This window comes from Brugia malayi (genome assembly GCF_000002995.4).
Source record: "Brugia malayi strain FR3 genome assembly, contig: Bm_v4_Chr4_scaffold_001, whole genome shotgun sequence".
Taxonomy (NCBI): Eukaryota; Metazoa; Nematoda; class Chromadorea; order Rhabditida; family Onchocercidae; genus Brugia; species Brugia malayi.
This window is the reverse complement of record NW_025062478.1, coordinates 10,477,396-10,494,735: the sequence shown is the minus strand read 5'-3', so window position 1 is coordinate 10,494,735 and position 17,340 is coordinate 10,477,396. Positions and strand designations below refer to the sequence as shown.

The 17,340-nt window shown below is 33.7% G+C and overlaps 2 protein-coding genes across 2 annotated transcripts; one reads left to right on the top strand and one right to left on the bottom strand.

The window, feature by feature from the left end:
• Positions 1-1,328: 1,328 nt before the first annotated feature.
• Bm17812 (Uncharacterized protein) lies at positions 1,329-7,144 on the top strand (the record flags this gene model as incomplete). The annotated part of the gene is made up of 4 exons (XM_043082349.1): positions 1,329-1,385; positions 1,483-2,355; positions 4,444-5,055; positions 6,110-7,144. 4 exons carry the CDS (start codon positions 1,329-1,331, stop codon positions 7,142-7,144), a joined length of 2,577 nt encoding a protein of 858 aa, XP_042938283.1.
• Positions 7,145-9,458: 2,314 nt separating this feature from the next.
• Positions 9,459-11,499, bottom strand: Bm10584 (Serine/threonine protein phosphatase PP1-gamma catalytic subunit, putative; the record flags this gene model as incomplete). Its single annotated transcript, XM_043082348.1, has 2 exons — positions 9,459-10,337; positions 11,446-11,499. 2 exons carry the CDS (start codon positions 11,497-11,499, stop codon positions 9,459-9,461), a joined length of 933 nt encoding a protein of 310 aa, XP_042938282.1.
• Positions 11,500-17,340: the final 5,841 nt, after the last annotated feature.

Here is a 17,340-nt window from a genome sequence, read left to right as displayed (position 1 = left end):
TGGATAATTATTTATACTTAACATGTCGATTGGAATAATGTTAAATCACGGTTTGAATTTGCCAAAGTGATGCTTGAAATAAACGACTGCTCACATTTGACTTATTCTTTTTTGTAAGTTATTTGAATTTGTTTAAATTTCAATTAAAGAAGATGACGAGGAAATATGCGAAATATGTATAAGTTATATCTTGTTACCATCCTTATTTATCAGAACAAATTGAAGCCTGTCCTCTCTGTACTTCTTATATATACCTTTAATTTTGAAAGAGTTTTACAATGAGGGATTTCAGATAATTCCAGTCCGAGCTTGTCGTGTGGAGCCTTTGGGCAACTCTAGTGGTTACATAGCCATGGATGGCAAACCGATTATTCCCATTCAGCATTTCAAGTGATGCAACCAGGCATTGTGGAACGTTATTGGACGGAACCGACGTTGCTGATTACTGATAGGACTTTACTATCGTCTTTTTTTTTTCAGTTGGTATTCATTTGATTGTTAAGTTTGTCACATTATATGTTATATACGATGACCGTAAAAAATTTTAATAAGCATAATTTAAGCCTAACACAAAGCAAATTTGAAAATTAAGTTTAAAAATGAAGTCCGAGCGAAAGACTGGATGAATTTGTAAATCAGTATTACCAATTATAGGAGATGCAACAAAATGTAGCAGTTTTCACTCACGCTAATATTCCCAAAGATGCAGCAGTCTTCCACTCACGTTAATATTCCCAAAGATTTGAAAATCTGGGAACATTGAAATGAAATGAAATAAAATTGCAAAAAATGTCACAAAAAATGCAACTGCTTTGCATAAATTATTTATAACAACCAATGCAGAAGCTGAAAAGAAATCATTGAGTATAAAGGATTAAACAATGACTGCTATTGTCATTTTACTATACACTAATATATATTCTATTATTATAACTATAAATATGTTATTATACGCGGACGTAAGTTATCAATACACGTATAGTTTGCCACTCCCATCTGAATGAGAACTTATACATGCGATTATCTAACAATACCCAACAGAATTGATCGGTTGGCTTCTGTCAGACTCTCCTACAGTTTTCATTCAGGATGTTCTGTTTCATTCATTTCGATAGCAGATGCTACCACTTTTCAAACTTTTGAGTTATGACAAGGATTTTGGAATTAGATGACAAATTTGTAAATAATCTAATATATTTAGAAAAGCATTTACTTGAAGAAATATCTCCTTTGCTCATTTGTCAAACAGCAGCGATATTATTCTTTAGAAGCAACCGTCAGTAAATTTAAATGTTTTTCAGAATTAACAACAAATTATTCTCATTGACATGCGTTTCATCTATTTATTCTTCTTCGTCTTCCAACTGAGCAATATTCAAACAACCGTAAGTACTTAAATTTAAAAATACAGCATAGCGCTACAATACCGTCGGGATTTAAAATTTTACACAGTGTGAAATTGATAATATCATATCATTTGAGGCAGCGCAAACGGATCAAACAGAACCATTGGATTTATCAATATCAAAAGAAAAAAGAGATGCATTACAAGGCTTATCAATGGAAAGAAAGGATGAAGAGGAAATTGAACTGCAATTGCTTCAAACAAAACCATTGGATTTAACCGCTTCAAAAGTCAGTGATGAACGAATTCCAATCGAAACAGTCATGAAAGTAATGGAACTATCAAAGGAAGAAAGAAGGGCGGGAAGGAAACAGCATTGCAATATATGTCAAAAGGAAGTAACACATATGAAAGGACATTTGATAACTCATACCGGTGAGAAGCCGTGCAGTTGTCCGATATGCAAAAAGAATTTCACTGACTCCAGTAATATGAATAAACATATGATGATTCATACCGGTGAAAAGCTGTACAGTTGCCCGACATGCAAAAAGAATTTCACTGACTCCTACAATATAAATAGACATATGATGACTCATACCCGTGAGAAGCCGTACAGTTGTTCATTATGTAAGAAGAATTTTACTCAGTTCAGTTATATGAAAAAGCATATGATGTTTCATGCCAATGAGAAGCCGTACAGTTGTTCAATATGCAAAAAGAATTTCACTCAGTTCGTGGATATGAAAAGACATATGATGATTCATACCGGTGAAAAGCCGTACAGTTGTCCGATATGCAGGAAAAGTTTCACTGAACCCGGTAATATGAAAAAACATATGATGATTCATACCGGTGAAAAGCCGTACAGTTGTCCAACATGCAGGAAAAGTTTCACTCAGTTCGGGGATATGAAAAAACATATGATGATTCATACCGGTGAAAAGCCGTACAGTTGTCCAACATGCAGGAAAAGTTTTACACAAAAACACCATCTACAGTTTCACATGGTAACTCATGACATGAATAGACCTGTTTACCACTGTACTGTATGCAGTAAAGATTTTCAGACAAAAAACGGCTTGAAATTTCACATGCAGAATCATTAAACCTTATATATATATTTTTAACCTAATTGATTATTTTATTTGCACATGAACTGCCCACATTCTGTGGTGGACATTTGACAATTTATGCAGAAAAAAAATTTTTTTTAAATTTCACTTTGGAGCAATATTTTAATGCATAAATTAACGAGGTTAAAATTAGTGATGATTTCAATTAATTTTTGACATTGAAATTAATTTTAATTACAAATTTGAATATGGATCCATATATCGAATTTGTATAATCTTTTTTAAATATGGAAAATAGGTAGTAATTGTAACATAGCTAAAAGATATGGGAGAAAAAGGTGTGGAAGTGTTTGACACATTACGAGAGAAAGTGTTTGCCGAGCTTGTAGAGGAAGGAGCTAATACCAAATTTGCCTCTCTCAAACGGTAATATAAAGATATGCACACATAGTAGTAATTATTACATACTCCGCATACTTCGAGTTTTTCTCAATTCGTTTTTGACTTCAAAATTAATTTTAATTATAAATTTATATATGGAACTTTATGAAAATTTGGCAATTTCAAATAGTTTTAGCAGATTAAATAAGGAAATAAATTTTAATTTTGCTAAATTATGCTTTAATTAAATGCCAGCAATATTAGAAAACTGTAACACACTTTAAAAAATATATGTTTTGAACTTATTTTAGTTGCATTGTACATGATCTGCTCAAATTCGGTCATGGCTTTCATCTGGTATTTAGTAGATTATAAGGGTTATTATAATTATTGTATTTTTTTATCAAAGCCTAGTCTTCAAATCACTTTTCATTTATAATCTCTTTGTATTTCCATTTAATTCAAGATTGACAACTAACTTTCTGTAGTTTTTGCAATTTACATTATATAATACTACCATAAAAGAAATAAAGCTTTTGATAAAATGAAAAAATTTGTAATAACATTAGTTAATACCTTTTTTGTATTCTTTGTTGAATCATTTACAATATTATCATTTCATAAACAATAAACAATCAGTTGTTTATTTTCGCCATGAATTACAACATCTGGTTTCCTTTGAGGTATCTTCACATATTAGATTAATAGATGACAGATTAATATGATCAAAAAAAAAAATATGATCAAATAGTCATCATTAATTTTCTTCCTCTAAACATTATTCATTATCACATTATCACTGTCATCATCACTATAGATATGTGTTAGAAATATCAATTGGTACTCATTTGACAGCTACCTTCATCACATCATATGTAGCAAAAAAATTTAATAAGCTTAATTTACACATGTACATAGCAAATTTGACAAAACAAATTTGAAAATGAAGTCCAAACCAAAGATTAGAAAGATTTGCTGAAATCATTGAAAATGTAAAAAAATTGAAGCAGAATGGAATAAAATTGTGCAAAAAATATCACAACTGCTTTGCATAAATTATTTGCAACAATGCGATATAGCAACTGAAATGGAATTATTTAGTGTATAGGATTAAATAGTGACTGCCATTATCATATCACTGTACGTATTTTTTATATCCTATTGTTATTACTATACCTGTGTTATTATACGTGGACATAGGTTATCAATCTACGTACTTTGCCACTCCCATCTGAATAAGCATTTATACATACAATTCTCCAACAATACCTAAACAGAAGTAATCAGGTAGCCCTGTCAAACTCTCCTACAAATTTCATTCAGTAAGTTCTGTTTCACTTATTTCGATAGTTACCACTTTTCAAACTTTTGAATTATGATAGGGATTTTGGATTCGATGATAAATTTTTAATTAATCTAATATATTTAGAAAAGCATTTACTTGAAGAAATTTCTCCTTTTCGCATTTTTCAGAATTGGCAAGAAGTTATTCATTGACATGCATTTCATCTATTTTTTTTTCTTCTTAAAACTGAGCAATATTCAAACCATCGTAAGTCCATTTAAAGTTTAAAAATACAATGTAGCGCTGCGATTTAAAATTTTACACGGTATCAGATTGATAATTTCATATCATTTGAGGTAGCGCAAACGGATCAAACAGAACCGTTGGATTTATCAATATCAAAAGTGAAAGTGAAGGGGGATGGATTACAAGGCTTATCAATGGAAAGAAAGGGTGAAGAAGAGATTGGATTACAAGTGCTTCAAACAAAGCCCTTGGATTTAACCGCTTCAAAAGTCAGTGATGAACGAATACCAATCGAAACAGTCATGAAAGTAATGAAAATATCAAAGCAGGAAAGTAGAACGAAAAAGAAGCAACGCCACGATGTACACCAAAAGCAAGAACATACGATGACTCATACCGATGAGAAGCCGTACAGTTGTCCGACATGCAAAAAGAACTTTACTCAGTTCAGTAATATGAATAAACATATGATGTTTCATGCCAATGAGAAGCCGTACAGTTGTTCAATATGCAAAAAGAATTTCACTCAGTTCGGGGATATGAAAAGACATATGATGATTCATACCGGTGAAAAGCCGTACAGTTGTCCGATATGCAGGAAAAGTTTCACTGAACCCGGTAATATGAAAAAACATATAATGATTCATACCGGTGAAAAGCCGTACAGTTGTCCGATATGCGGAAAAAGTTACACTCGAAGATACACTTTGCAGTCTCACATGGTAACTCATGACATGGATAGACCTGTTTACCACTGTACTGTATGCAGTAAAGATTTTCAGACTAAAACCAGTTTGAAATTTCACATGCGGAATCATTAAACCCTGCGCACTTTAAAGAAAAGAAATGCGCTTTGCTATTTCTGTTGCTGTTGATTATTTATATTTTGTATTGATCAAATTCTACTTATATATTCCTTTTTTTGTTGACAAGTTGCAGTTAGTTTTTTTAATCATTTTGTATATTATGGTCATTTCCTTCACTGTTTTGATTCCTGTAACGCATTTCTCAACATTAGCTTCATCCATTGATTTCATTTGTATATGACCATATGTGCTATGCACGAGATATTTGCAAATAAGTATCGATATTGTTAAATTACTAATAAAATGAAGTTGCTCATATGTATTCCTCCCTCGATTATAGCATAAATAAAATGGAAATAAATTTTTGGAAAGAAAAGAATCATCTTAATCACAACATATCACTTTATAAAGTTATATGATTATGCGATTTGCAGTAAATACATCAGATTCATATCATTTACATTCTTGGCTGCATCTCACTTATATATTATTTGCTTTTATTTATTCGTTGTTTGTTGCATAGTGTAAAAATTTAGTATTTTTATGTAAGATCTGCTATCAGGAAGTTCTTTTATGATTTCCAATATGCTGCAAATATATGAAATTGAGAAACAATGAATAATTTGCTTATTATTCGGCAGCGATAATGCCATGAAAGATGTCATCGCTTAAAAATGTTTGATTTTTGAAAATGATTTTACTGGTTTATTCATTCCATTACATTTCCGTTTATTCCTTTTTCCTCATATTTAGCTTCGACCACTACCAAGTCGATCGTTCAAGTAGCTAACGACTGGGTTCTTTCAAAAATGAAATACTATGACGACAGGAGTAGAAAACGTTTTGTATAAACCAGTAATATATTTCTATGCGATAGAAAAGTTAATCAGGTTATACGAAAATAAAATTATTTTAAGCTGCGATTTAAAATTTTACACGGTATCAGATTGATAATTTCATATCATTTGAGGTAGCGCAAACGGATCAAACAGAACCGTTGGATTTATCAGTATCAAAAGTGAAAGTGAAGGGGGATGGATTACAAGGCTTATCAATGGAAAGAAAGGGTGAAGAAGAAATTGGATTGCAAGTGTTGCAAACAAAGCTCTTGGATTTATCGGCTCCAAAAGCAAAAAAGGAAGGAAATAGGGCACAAAGTTTATCAGTGGAGGGAGTGAGTGATGAACGAATAAAACCACTGTTACGGCTCGTTCCAATCGAAACAGTAGTGAAACTATCAAGGCAAGAAGGAAGGGCGAGAACGAAGAAGCGTTGTGATATATGTCGAAAGGAAGTATCAAACATGAAAGAACATATGATGACTCATACAGGTGAGAAGCCGTACAGCTGTTCAATATGCAGAAAGAATTTCGCTCAGTTGTGGAATTTAAAAAGACATATGATGACTCATACCGGTGAGAAGCCGTACAGTTGTTCAATATGCAAAAAGAATTTCACTAACACCGCTAGTATGAAGCAGCACATGATAACTCATACCGGTGAGAAGCCGTACAGTTGTTCAATATGCAAGAAGAATTTCGCTCAGTCCGGGGATATGAAAAAACATATGATGACTCATACCGGCGAAAAGCCGTACAGTTGCCCGACATGCAAAAAAAAATTCACTGACTCCAGTAATATGAAAAAACATATGATGACTCATACCCGTGAGAAGCCGTACAGTTGTTCATTATGCAAAATGAATTTTACTCAGTTCAGTAATCTGAAAGAACATATGATGTTTCATGCCGATGAGAAGCCGTACAGTTGTTCAATATGCAAAAAGAATTTCACTCAGCTCGGGGATATGAAAAAACATATGATGATCCACAACGGTGAAAAGCTGCACAGTTGCCCGATATGCAGGAAAAGTTTCACACATAAACACCATTTGCAGTCTCACATGGGAACTCATGACGTGAATAGACCAGTCTATCACTGTACTGTATGCAGTAAAGATTTTCAGACTAAAGCCGGCTTGAAATTTCACATGCGGAATCATTAAACCTTGCGCACTTTAAAGAAGAGAAATTCGCTTTGCTATTTCTATTTTTGTTGATTATTTATCTTTTCTGTTGATCAAATTGTAGTTATATATTCGTTTTTTGTTGAGAAGATATTGTTGATATCTTTTATCTTATATGCATATTAAGATCATTTCCTTCACTGTTTTGTTTCCTGTAACGCATTTGTCAACATTAGCTTCATCCAATGATTTCATTTGTTTCAATTTTTCCACATTTTCAAATATTTGGGATTATTAGCAAGAATGGAAAATTACACCGCTGCATCTCTTATAATTGATAAGATTGATTTATAAATGCTAAATAATTTCAGCTTCAAATTTGCTTTGTGCTGTATGTAAATTAGGTTATTAAATTCTTTTTACGGTTATCATATTTAACACCATGTGATGTAGATAGCTGTCAAATGAATTCTAATTGATGATTTCCAGTACTTATAAACTTTTCAAATGCCAACCGTAATGAAACTATGAAGGAAAAAGGACGATGGCAAAGGTCCTATCATTTACTGATAGTAATCAGCAACGTTAGTTCCGTCCAATAACGTTGCACAATGTGGTTGGCATCATTTGAAATGCTGAACGGGATGTTATCGATTTGATATCTATGCTATGTAGCCAACAGAATTGCCTAATGGCTTTACACGAAAAAGTCGGACTGGAATTATCTGCAATTCCTCATTGTAGAATTTAAGAGAGACAGGCTTCAATTTGTTCTTATAAACAAGGATGGTGGCAAGATATATTTTATAAATTTTTATCATACGTCCTTTTCATTTCTTTAATTGAAATTTAACAAATTCAAATAACCTGCAAAAGAGAATAAGTCAAATGTAGGCAGTCGTTGATTCCAAGCATCATTTTGACAAATTCAAACCGTGATTTAACATTTTTTCTAGTCGACATATATTAAATATAGGAAGTCATCGTCCAAACGAGCACATAGAAAGTGAGGCACATCAATTCCTGAACTAAGTATAAAACAGTGCTTTTAACGATTCTTCTTTCATCCTCTTTCCGACATGGAATATCGACATATAGTGTAAACGATATATAATTCAATCAACTGAAATTTATCTGCATTATTTTGGCTAATAAATTGTTACAGTCAGTGAACAAACGATTTAGCAGACTTTTTAAAATGGTTTAATCTATCATGATTTAATGCTTAGTAAAAAAAATCTATTCCATGAAAAAATTATAAAAATACAAATGAACTTTCCATTTGGAAAACTTTTGATTTCGGAATTTGAAAATTGAAAATATTAAGGAAAAACTTACCCAAATGAGAAAGGTTTGTAAACGAAACAACTTTCGCACACATCCCAGTCAGATCCAACCGGTTTCAAAAGTGTAGGCATCCATGATTTCTTTATTTTTTAAGTTCTAAAGAATTAGTCACATTTATTTTAATCTGTTTAAAAGAAATTTTTTTTTTTTACATTTATAGTAAGCAAGCTGTTGCGTTTCCTTTTTGATCCATTTAGAGATCCGAGATAATTTTAAGGTAATAGAATAATTTTTGAAGCCTGATTTGAATAGTTCTTACCTTTCAACAAACTCTTTAACTTTGAATGATATTTGTCTCTGTGTAAATTATTTGCCACTTTGCATTTAACTGATTCCATCACTGCGTTTTAAGTAAAAAAAGAGGACAAGGAATTATTTCCATCGTACGACTTTTCTAGTTGCAACTAAGTCCACAATTTCATAAATTTACAGCATGTTGGAGATCATAAGGACCTTCCTGACAACAGATTTTGCATAAAAATACTTCTAATCAACCCTATACTATGCAGCAAACAATGAATAAATAAAAGCAAATAATGTATAAGTGAGATGCAGCCAAGAATGTAAATGATATGAATCTGATTTACTGCAAATCGCATAATCATATAACTTTATGAAGTGATATGTTGTGATTAAGATGATTCTTTTCTTTCCCAAAAATTTATTTCTATTTTATTCATACAATAATCGAGGGAGGAAAACATATGAGCAATTTCATTTTATTAGTAATGTAACAACATCGATACTTATTTGCAAATATCTCGTGCATAGCACACATGGCTACTTGCAAATGAAATCATTGGATGAAGCTAATGTTGAGAAATGCGTTACAGGAAACAAAACAGTGAAGGAAATGACCTTAATATGCATATAAGATAAAAGATACCGACAGCAACTTGTCAACAAAAAAAAGGAATATGTAACTAGAATTTGATCAATCCAAAATATAAATAATCAACGACAACAGAAATAGCAAAGCATTTCTTTTTTTAAAGGTGTGCAAGGTTTAATGATTCTGCATGTGAAATTTCAAGCCGTTTTTTGTCTGAAAATCTTTACTGCATACAGTACAGTGGTAAACAGGTCTATTCATGTCATGAGTTACCATGTGAAACTGTAGATGGTGTTTTTGTGTAAAACTTTTCCTGCATGTTGGACAACTGTACGGCTTTTCACCGGTATGAATCATCATATGTTTTTTCATATCCCCGAACTGAGTGAAACTTTTCCTGCATATCGGACAACTGTACGGCTTTTCACCGGTATGAATCATCATATGTCTTTTCATATCCCCGAACTGAGTGAAATTCTTTTTGCATATTGAACAACTGTACGGCTTCTCATTGGCATGAAACATCATATGTTTATTCATATAACTGGGGTTAGTGAAATTTTTTTTGCACATTGGACAACTGCACGGTTTCTCACCGGTATGAGTCATCATATGCCTTTTCATATTACCGGGATGAGTGGAACTTTTCCCGCATATCGGACAACTGTATGGTTTTTCACCCGTATGACTCATCACATGCCTTTTCATATTGCCGGACTCAGTGAAGTTCTTTTTGCATGTCGGACAACTGTACGGCTTCTCATCGGTATGAGTCATCGTATGTTCTTGCTTTTGGTGTACATCGTGGCGTTGCTTCTTTTTCGTTCTACTTTCCTGCTTTGATATTTTCATTACTTTCATGACTGTTTCGATTGGTATTCGTTCATCACTGACTTTTGAAGCGGTTAAATCCAAGGGCTTTGTTTGAAGCACTTGTAATCCAATCTCTTCTTCACCCTTTCTTTCCATTGATAAGCCTTGTAATCCATCCCCCTTCACTTTCACTTTTGATATTGATAAATCCAACGGTTCTGTTTGATCCGTTTGCGCTACCTCAAATGATATGAAATTATCAATCTGATACCGTGTAAAATTTTAAATCGCAGCGCTACATTGTATTTTTAAACTTTAAATGGACTTACGATGGTTTGAATATTGCTCAGTTTTAAGAAGAAAAAAAAATAGATGAAATGCATGTCAATGAATAACTTCTTTCCAATTCTGAAAAATGCGAAAAGGAGAAATTTCTTCAAGTAAATGCTTTTCTAAATATATTAGATTAATTAAAAATTTATCATCGAATCCAAAATCCCTATCATAATTCAAAAGTTTGAAAAGTGGTAACTATCGAAATAAGTGAAACAGAACTTACTGAATGAAATTTGTAGGAGAGTTTGACAGGGCTACCTGATTACTTCTGTTTAGGTATTGTTGGAGAATTGTATGTATAAATGCTTATTCAGATGGGAGTGGCAAAGTACGTAGATTGATAACCTATGTCCACGTATAATAACACAGGTATAGTAATAACAATAGGATATAAAAAATACGTACAGTGATATGATAATGGCAGTCACTATTTAATCCTATACACTAAATAATTCCATTTCAGTTGCTATATCGCATTGTTGCAAATAATTTATGCAAAGCAGTTGTGATATTTTTTGCACAATTTTATTCCATTCTGCTTCAATTTTTTTACATTTTCAATGATTTCAGCAAATCTTTCTAATCTTTGGTTTGGACTTCATTTTCAAATTTGTTTTGTCAAATTTGCTATGTACATGTGTAAATTAAGCTTATTAAATTTTTTTGCTACATATGATGTGATGAAGGTAGCTGTCAAATGAGTACCAATTGATATTTCTAACACATATCTATAGTGATGATGACAGTGATAATGTCGCGGATTTTAATATCGCGATCTAAAAATATGAGTTGCAAATTGTAGTAAAGATATCTACGTAATTTCCGCAAACAATGCTTATACTTCGGACTCTTTGTTTCCAAATTTATGCTTCTACATATTGAAACAATTTACATCGTTCTTTGTTAGCAATCCTTACAATCATGAGGATATCTACATTGTTCTTTGTTAGCTATCATAATCATGCGGTTATCTAATAAGCTCTTTATTAGCAACTGGTGCCCATGCAAGCACCTCCTCTCCTTTGTTTGGATCATTGTCTAACATCAATGTAGATTTTATAACCATACTATTGTCAATTAGATCAGTTTTAAAATCATCCAATCCTCCGAATCAGTTTATTCAATTGTTGCCCAAATATTTAGCTGGCATCCAACACATCTCCCTGACATCAAACTTCTCCCCCGAATAACAATTTAACCAAATCATAAAGGTTGTTTCCAAAAACATTTTTGCTTCCACTACAATTTTGGTGCCACGAGCCGGGACATGTCCGACAGTATAAGAAAAGGAAGCGAATTATCGAAGTCGAGAACTCTAGAACTTCTTAAAGAAGCAAGTGAACTCGATCTGACCTCCCCGTCTCAAACACTATCACGAGGGGAACTTCAGCATCAATACGAAATTAAATTGCGAATCGTCAAGGAGAAGATCGCACATCTCGAATATTATGCTGGGTTACTCGAAACAGCTAATCAAAATTGGCTGGATAATATTCAGAGCTTGACAATAGCAACGAGGAGAAAGGAAGAGGAGACGAAATACGCCAATATGGTTGACGATCCACAAGGTATTTTAAGTTTAATCACTAGAACAAGAGAAACTATTATTACCCTTAAAATACATACTGATGAATATTGCTCGGTACTACAACATTTAAAACAAGAAGAGGTCAAAGAATCATTTCCAAAGAATAGTATGATTCACACAAATCAAGCAGAAATAAAACTTCCTCAATTACCACTAATAACGTTTAGTGGGGATCCAAAATTGTGGAGGCAATTTTGGTGTAGTTTCAAGGCAGCAGTCCATGAGCAAAGCATCCCAGATATTCAAAAGTTAAACTATCTGATATCATGTCTTAAAGGAGATGCTTTGTTATCTGTAAGAGGTTATGATATAGCGCCAGAAAACTACGATGTTATAATAGGTTTACTAAAAGAGAAATATGGTAAACCTTTCCTTATAAAGAAATCACTCTACAACGAGTTGAATACCATCAAAAAAAATGACCGAGAGTGGAAAGCAACCATAGAAGCCATGGAGAGAACATTTCGACAACTGGAAGCTATAGGTGAAAATTTAGAGCATTCAAGCATCGAAATTACAATTGAAAATAAACTACCAGCGTGGATAATTGATAAATTATACCAATTGAAAGAGGATTCGACGAGTTGGTCAGTTAAGGATATCCGGCAGTACCTGACAAAACTAGTTCTAAGAAATGAAGAAGTTGCTAGAAGTCAAGCAGACACAAGGGAGAAGAAAACAAACAAAAATAATGTTAGAGGCGAAACGTCAGCTTTCGCCACAATCAACCAAACAAAGGGAGATAATACAATCAAATCAAAAAAGGTTCCAGGAAAAATTTCTATAAATGGGGAAAGGAAACCATGCGTATTTTGCAATAAGGACCACTGGAACAATGAATGTAACATCTATCCCACTCTCAAACTCCGGATGGAACGTTTGAGAGAAATCACTGCATGTTTCAAATGTTTACGAAAAGGACATGCAACAAGTGATTGTAAAAAAGGGAAACCTTTGTGTTTCCATTGTAAAAGTCCACACAATACAGCACTGTGTCCCAACAACTACAAGGAACTCACGCAAGCAGTGGATTCCAACAAAGAAAGGTTGGGTTCAGTCACAATCGCTAACTCCATTACCGAAAAAGGAAATCAATGGAAAAAGCGAACCTTACTGTTATGTAAGGAAATAAATGTAACCAATCCAAATCGCCCAAAAATCCAACAAAAGGCTTTAATTCTATTCGATATTGGTTCTCAATTATCGTTCATATCAAAGGATTTGGCTTATCGATTGAATCTACAAGAAACTAACGAGATGGAAATAAAAATTGCTTCATTTGGTGATAAGACGCCAAAAACGTGTATCACTACTAAAACTGAAATCGGAGTAAAAATTGGAAATAAAGAAATAATCCGATTAGATGTAATAACAGTTAACCACTTGACGAATGAATTGCAAGTAGTTAATCTAAACAAAAAGGAATTGTTGATGATAGACAAACGAAATCAGTTTAGTAATTTCAAAAACAAATGGAAACAACCGGACATACTCATAGGTGCGGATCACTTCTTCAAGTTTATCCAGTTTGACCAAGCAGAGAACTTAAAATCAGGATTTTCATTGATCCATACAAAGGTTGGACCTATAATAGCTGGAAGTGGGTATATAAATGAAATACACGACAGTATTTCAGAAACCACATCAGTAAGTCCGATTTCTCAAGTCAATGCCGTCAATATTCCAGACTTAGATCACTTTTGGAAACTGGAAATAATGGGTATACAAGACAAAATAAACTCTGACAATGATGAAAAAGCATTGCAGCAATTTAAACAAACTATCACTAGGGACAAGGGAAGATATCAAGTTTGTTGGCCTTGGAAAGATTCAAAGAACAAACTAAGCGATAATTTCGGACTTTGCCTTGGAAGATTAAAGTCGTTAATTAGGAGGCTTCAAATGAAACCTCAATTACTAAGTCGATACAATCAAACTATTGAAGAACAACTCAATTCCAATATAATTGAGAAAGTGTCATCGGAAATGAATGAAGTTGGTATTATTCATTATCTGCCTCATCACGAAGTAATAACACCAAATAAAACCACGACAAATCTGAGGATAGTTTATGATGCATCAGCTCATTGTAAAGGAATGAAAAGTTTAAATGATGTTTTATATCGGGGACCAATAACACTCCCTGATTTGGTTGGAGTTTTGCTACGTTTCCGTACAATGAAAAATGTAATAATAGCAGACGTAGAAAAGGCGTTCTTGCAAATAGAATTGCATCCAACAGATAGAAACTGCACTCGATTTCTTTGGTTGAAAGACATTCGAAGTCCAGTTAACGAAGAAAACGTAAGTTGTTACCGTTTCCAACGAGTTCCATTTGGAATTGTATCATCTCCATTTTTATTGTCCGCTACACTCAATTATCATTTGGAAACTTGTAAAAGCAAAATCGCACTCGAGTTAAGGAAAAATCTCTATGTCGATAACATTATAATACCAACCAAAGGAACCAACGAAGCTCTTTCCAATTATAAGGAAATTAAAATTATATTCAATGAAGCATCAATGAATGTACGGGAATTTCTCTCTAACGACCAAGAAGTCAATGAAAAACTTCCGGTACAAGATCGAGCAGAGGTAAGTTCAATTAAAAAAATTCTAGGTCTCAATTGGTACCACAAACAAGATATCATTCAAGTAACGTTAAAACCATGGTTTGGTAAGAAATTAACTAAAAGAATTGTATTGCAATTCGTAGCCTCACAATATGACCCACTAGGATTCATAGTTCCTATACTGATAAGATTCAAATTGTTTCTCCAAACTTTGTGGAAAAAGAACCTTTCATGGGATCAAACTATAAGTGAGGAAGATGAAACCACGTGGAAATTACTCACGAACGAATGGCCAAAGAAACTAAAGGATCTACCAAGATTCACAACAAATTGTTCCAAGCAAGTACAATTTCATGTTTTTACTGACGCATCAACTGCTGCATACTCAGCAGCTTTATACATTCGAACTCAAGAAAGAGAAGTATTCTTAGTGTTTGCTAAATCCCGAATTGCGCCAATTAAAGGAATGTCAATACCTCGATTAGAATTACTGGCAATACTCATCGGAGTGAGAATGGTACAATTCGTATTAAAACAAAAAGAGCTTGAGGACGTGATAACAATTTTATGGTCCGATTCTCAATGTGCGCTTCATTGGGTTCACAATAGTTCCCGTTTACTACCAACGTTCATACAAAATAGGGTAGAAGAAATACGAAAGGCGAAAATCCATTTTAGATATATCCCAAGTGAACAAAACCCAGCTGATATAGCTACAAAAGGAATCTCTCCGAATAAACTAAAAGGATATGATCTTTGGTGGAAAGGACCAAAGTGGTTAACAGAAAACGAATCAAAATGGCCACAGTGGAAATACAATTACAATGAGGATTACCAGGATGAAGAAATTGTGGCCCACATCACAGAACCAATTATCATAAACAAACATTTCGGAATCTTAGATGCTAGTCGTTTTAGCAAATGGTCAAGATTAATAAGAACAACTGGTTGGGTTCTGAAATTCATAAGATTAACAATGAAAAGGGAAATTCCTTGGCTAAAGATGGCAACGAAAGAAAAGAATATATTGACAACACAGGATTACGAGTTGTCAGAAATTGTGCTATTCAAACAAGCACAGTCAGAAGGAGTTACCAAAGATGAAATAATCAAATGGAATTTGTTCTATGATAACGAACTATGGAGATACAAAAGCCGCGTAGTTAACTCTGAAATGAAAGAGAGTAACTTACACCCAATATATCTCCCGAGACACAACACCATAACTGAACTCTTTATTCAGCAACGACATGAACAACTGTATCATGCTGGAATTGCTCATACACTCTCAAATCTGAGATCGACGATATGGATCCCAAAAGGTAGAACGGAAGTCAAACGAATCTTGAATAAGTGCATGAAGTGCAGACGCTGGACAACTAAACCATTCAAATTACCAACTATGGCTGATCTTCCAGCATCTCGGACCACAAGATCAAGACCCTTTGCGCGAGTAGGACTAGACTATTTAGGTCCTGTGAATATCAGGAGTGATAATGGGCTAACAAAAAGATGGGTAGCACTATTCACATGTTTCACAACAAGAGCTGTACATCTAGAAGTAGTAGAAACTCTTTCAGCCGAAAGCTTTTTACATGTTTTCAGAAGATTTACAGCAAGACGAGGCTTTCCAGAATTAATCTTAAGCGACAACGCTGGTCAATTCCAGTTAATTTTTAAAATCATTGTGAAACAACAATTAAATGAATTCCTAGCGGAAAGGAAAATGATCTGGAAAAATATAATACCAAAGGCGCCTTGGAACGGAGGAGTATATGAGCGACTTATTGGGTTAACAAAAAGGGCAATGAAAAGAGCCATCGGCAGAAAGTTATTATGGGAACGGGAATTGATTACGCTAGTAGCGGAAGTGGAAAGTATTTTGAATACTCGACCACTAACTTACGTAAATTTTGATGATTGTATCATATTGCGTCCAATTGACTTTATACTACCGAATGCGCATCTAATCATGCCTGCTAAAAACAAGAATGAAATGGATGATTTTATCCCTCATAAATTGGATTCGAGAGAAAAACTCATTCAATACTGGTCAAATACACTAAAGGCCCTCGATGCCTTCTGGGAAATATGGAAAGAGGAATATTTAAATACTCTTAAAGAAAGAGCACAAAGGGAACACTCTTCTCCGAGAGATGTAGTAAAAAGAACTCCCCACGAGGGAGAAATTGTGTTACTAAATGAACCAGAAATTCCCCGTGGCATGTGGAAACTAGCCAGAATAAGAGAAATCAAAACAGGAAAGGATGGAGAAGTGAGAAGTGTCTCGATAGAATTACCGAAAGGAAAAATACTCAACAGACCGGTGAATATGTTATACCCACTGGAAGTCAAAGGTGAGGAAATTGACCCTCAACCAACAATGTTTAACAAATCAGTGCAAAATGTCAATGAACAAGAACCAATTGCTCTACGAACTAGAAGCGCTATAAGGCGAAGCAATCAACCAAAGCTGTCCAACGAACTAAAGCATTTAGCTCCTTCGGTCGGGAGTGTCGCGGATTTTAATATCGCGATCTAAAAATATGAGTTGCAAATTGTAGTAAAGATATCTACGTAATTTCCGCAAACAATGCTTATACTTCGGACTCTTTGTTTCCAAATTTATGCTTCTACATATTGAAACAATTTACATCGTTCTTTGTTAGCAATCCTTACAATCATGAGGATATCTACATTGTTCTTTGTTAGCTATCATAATCATGCGGTTATCTAATAAGCTCTT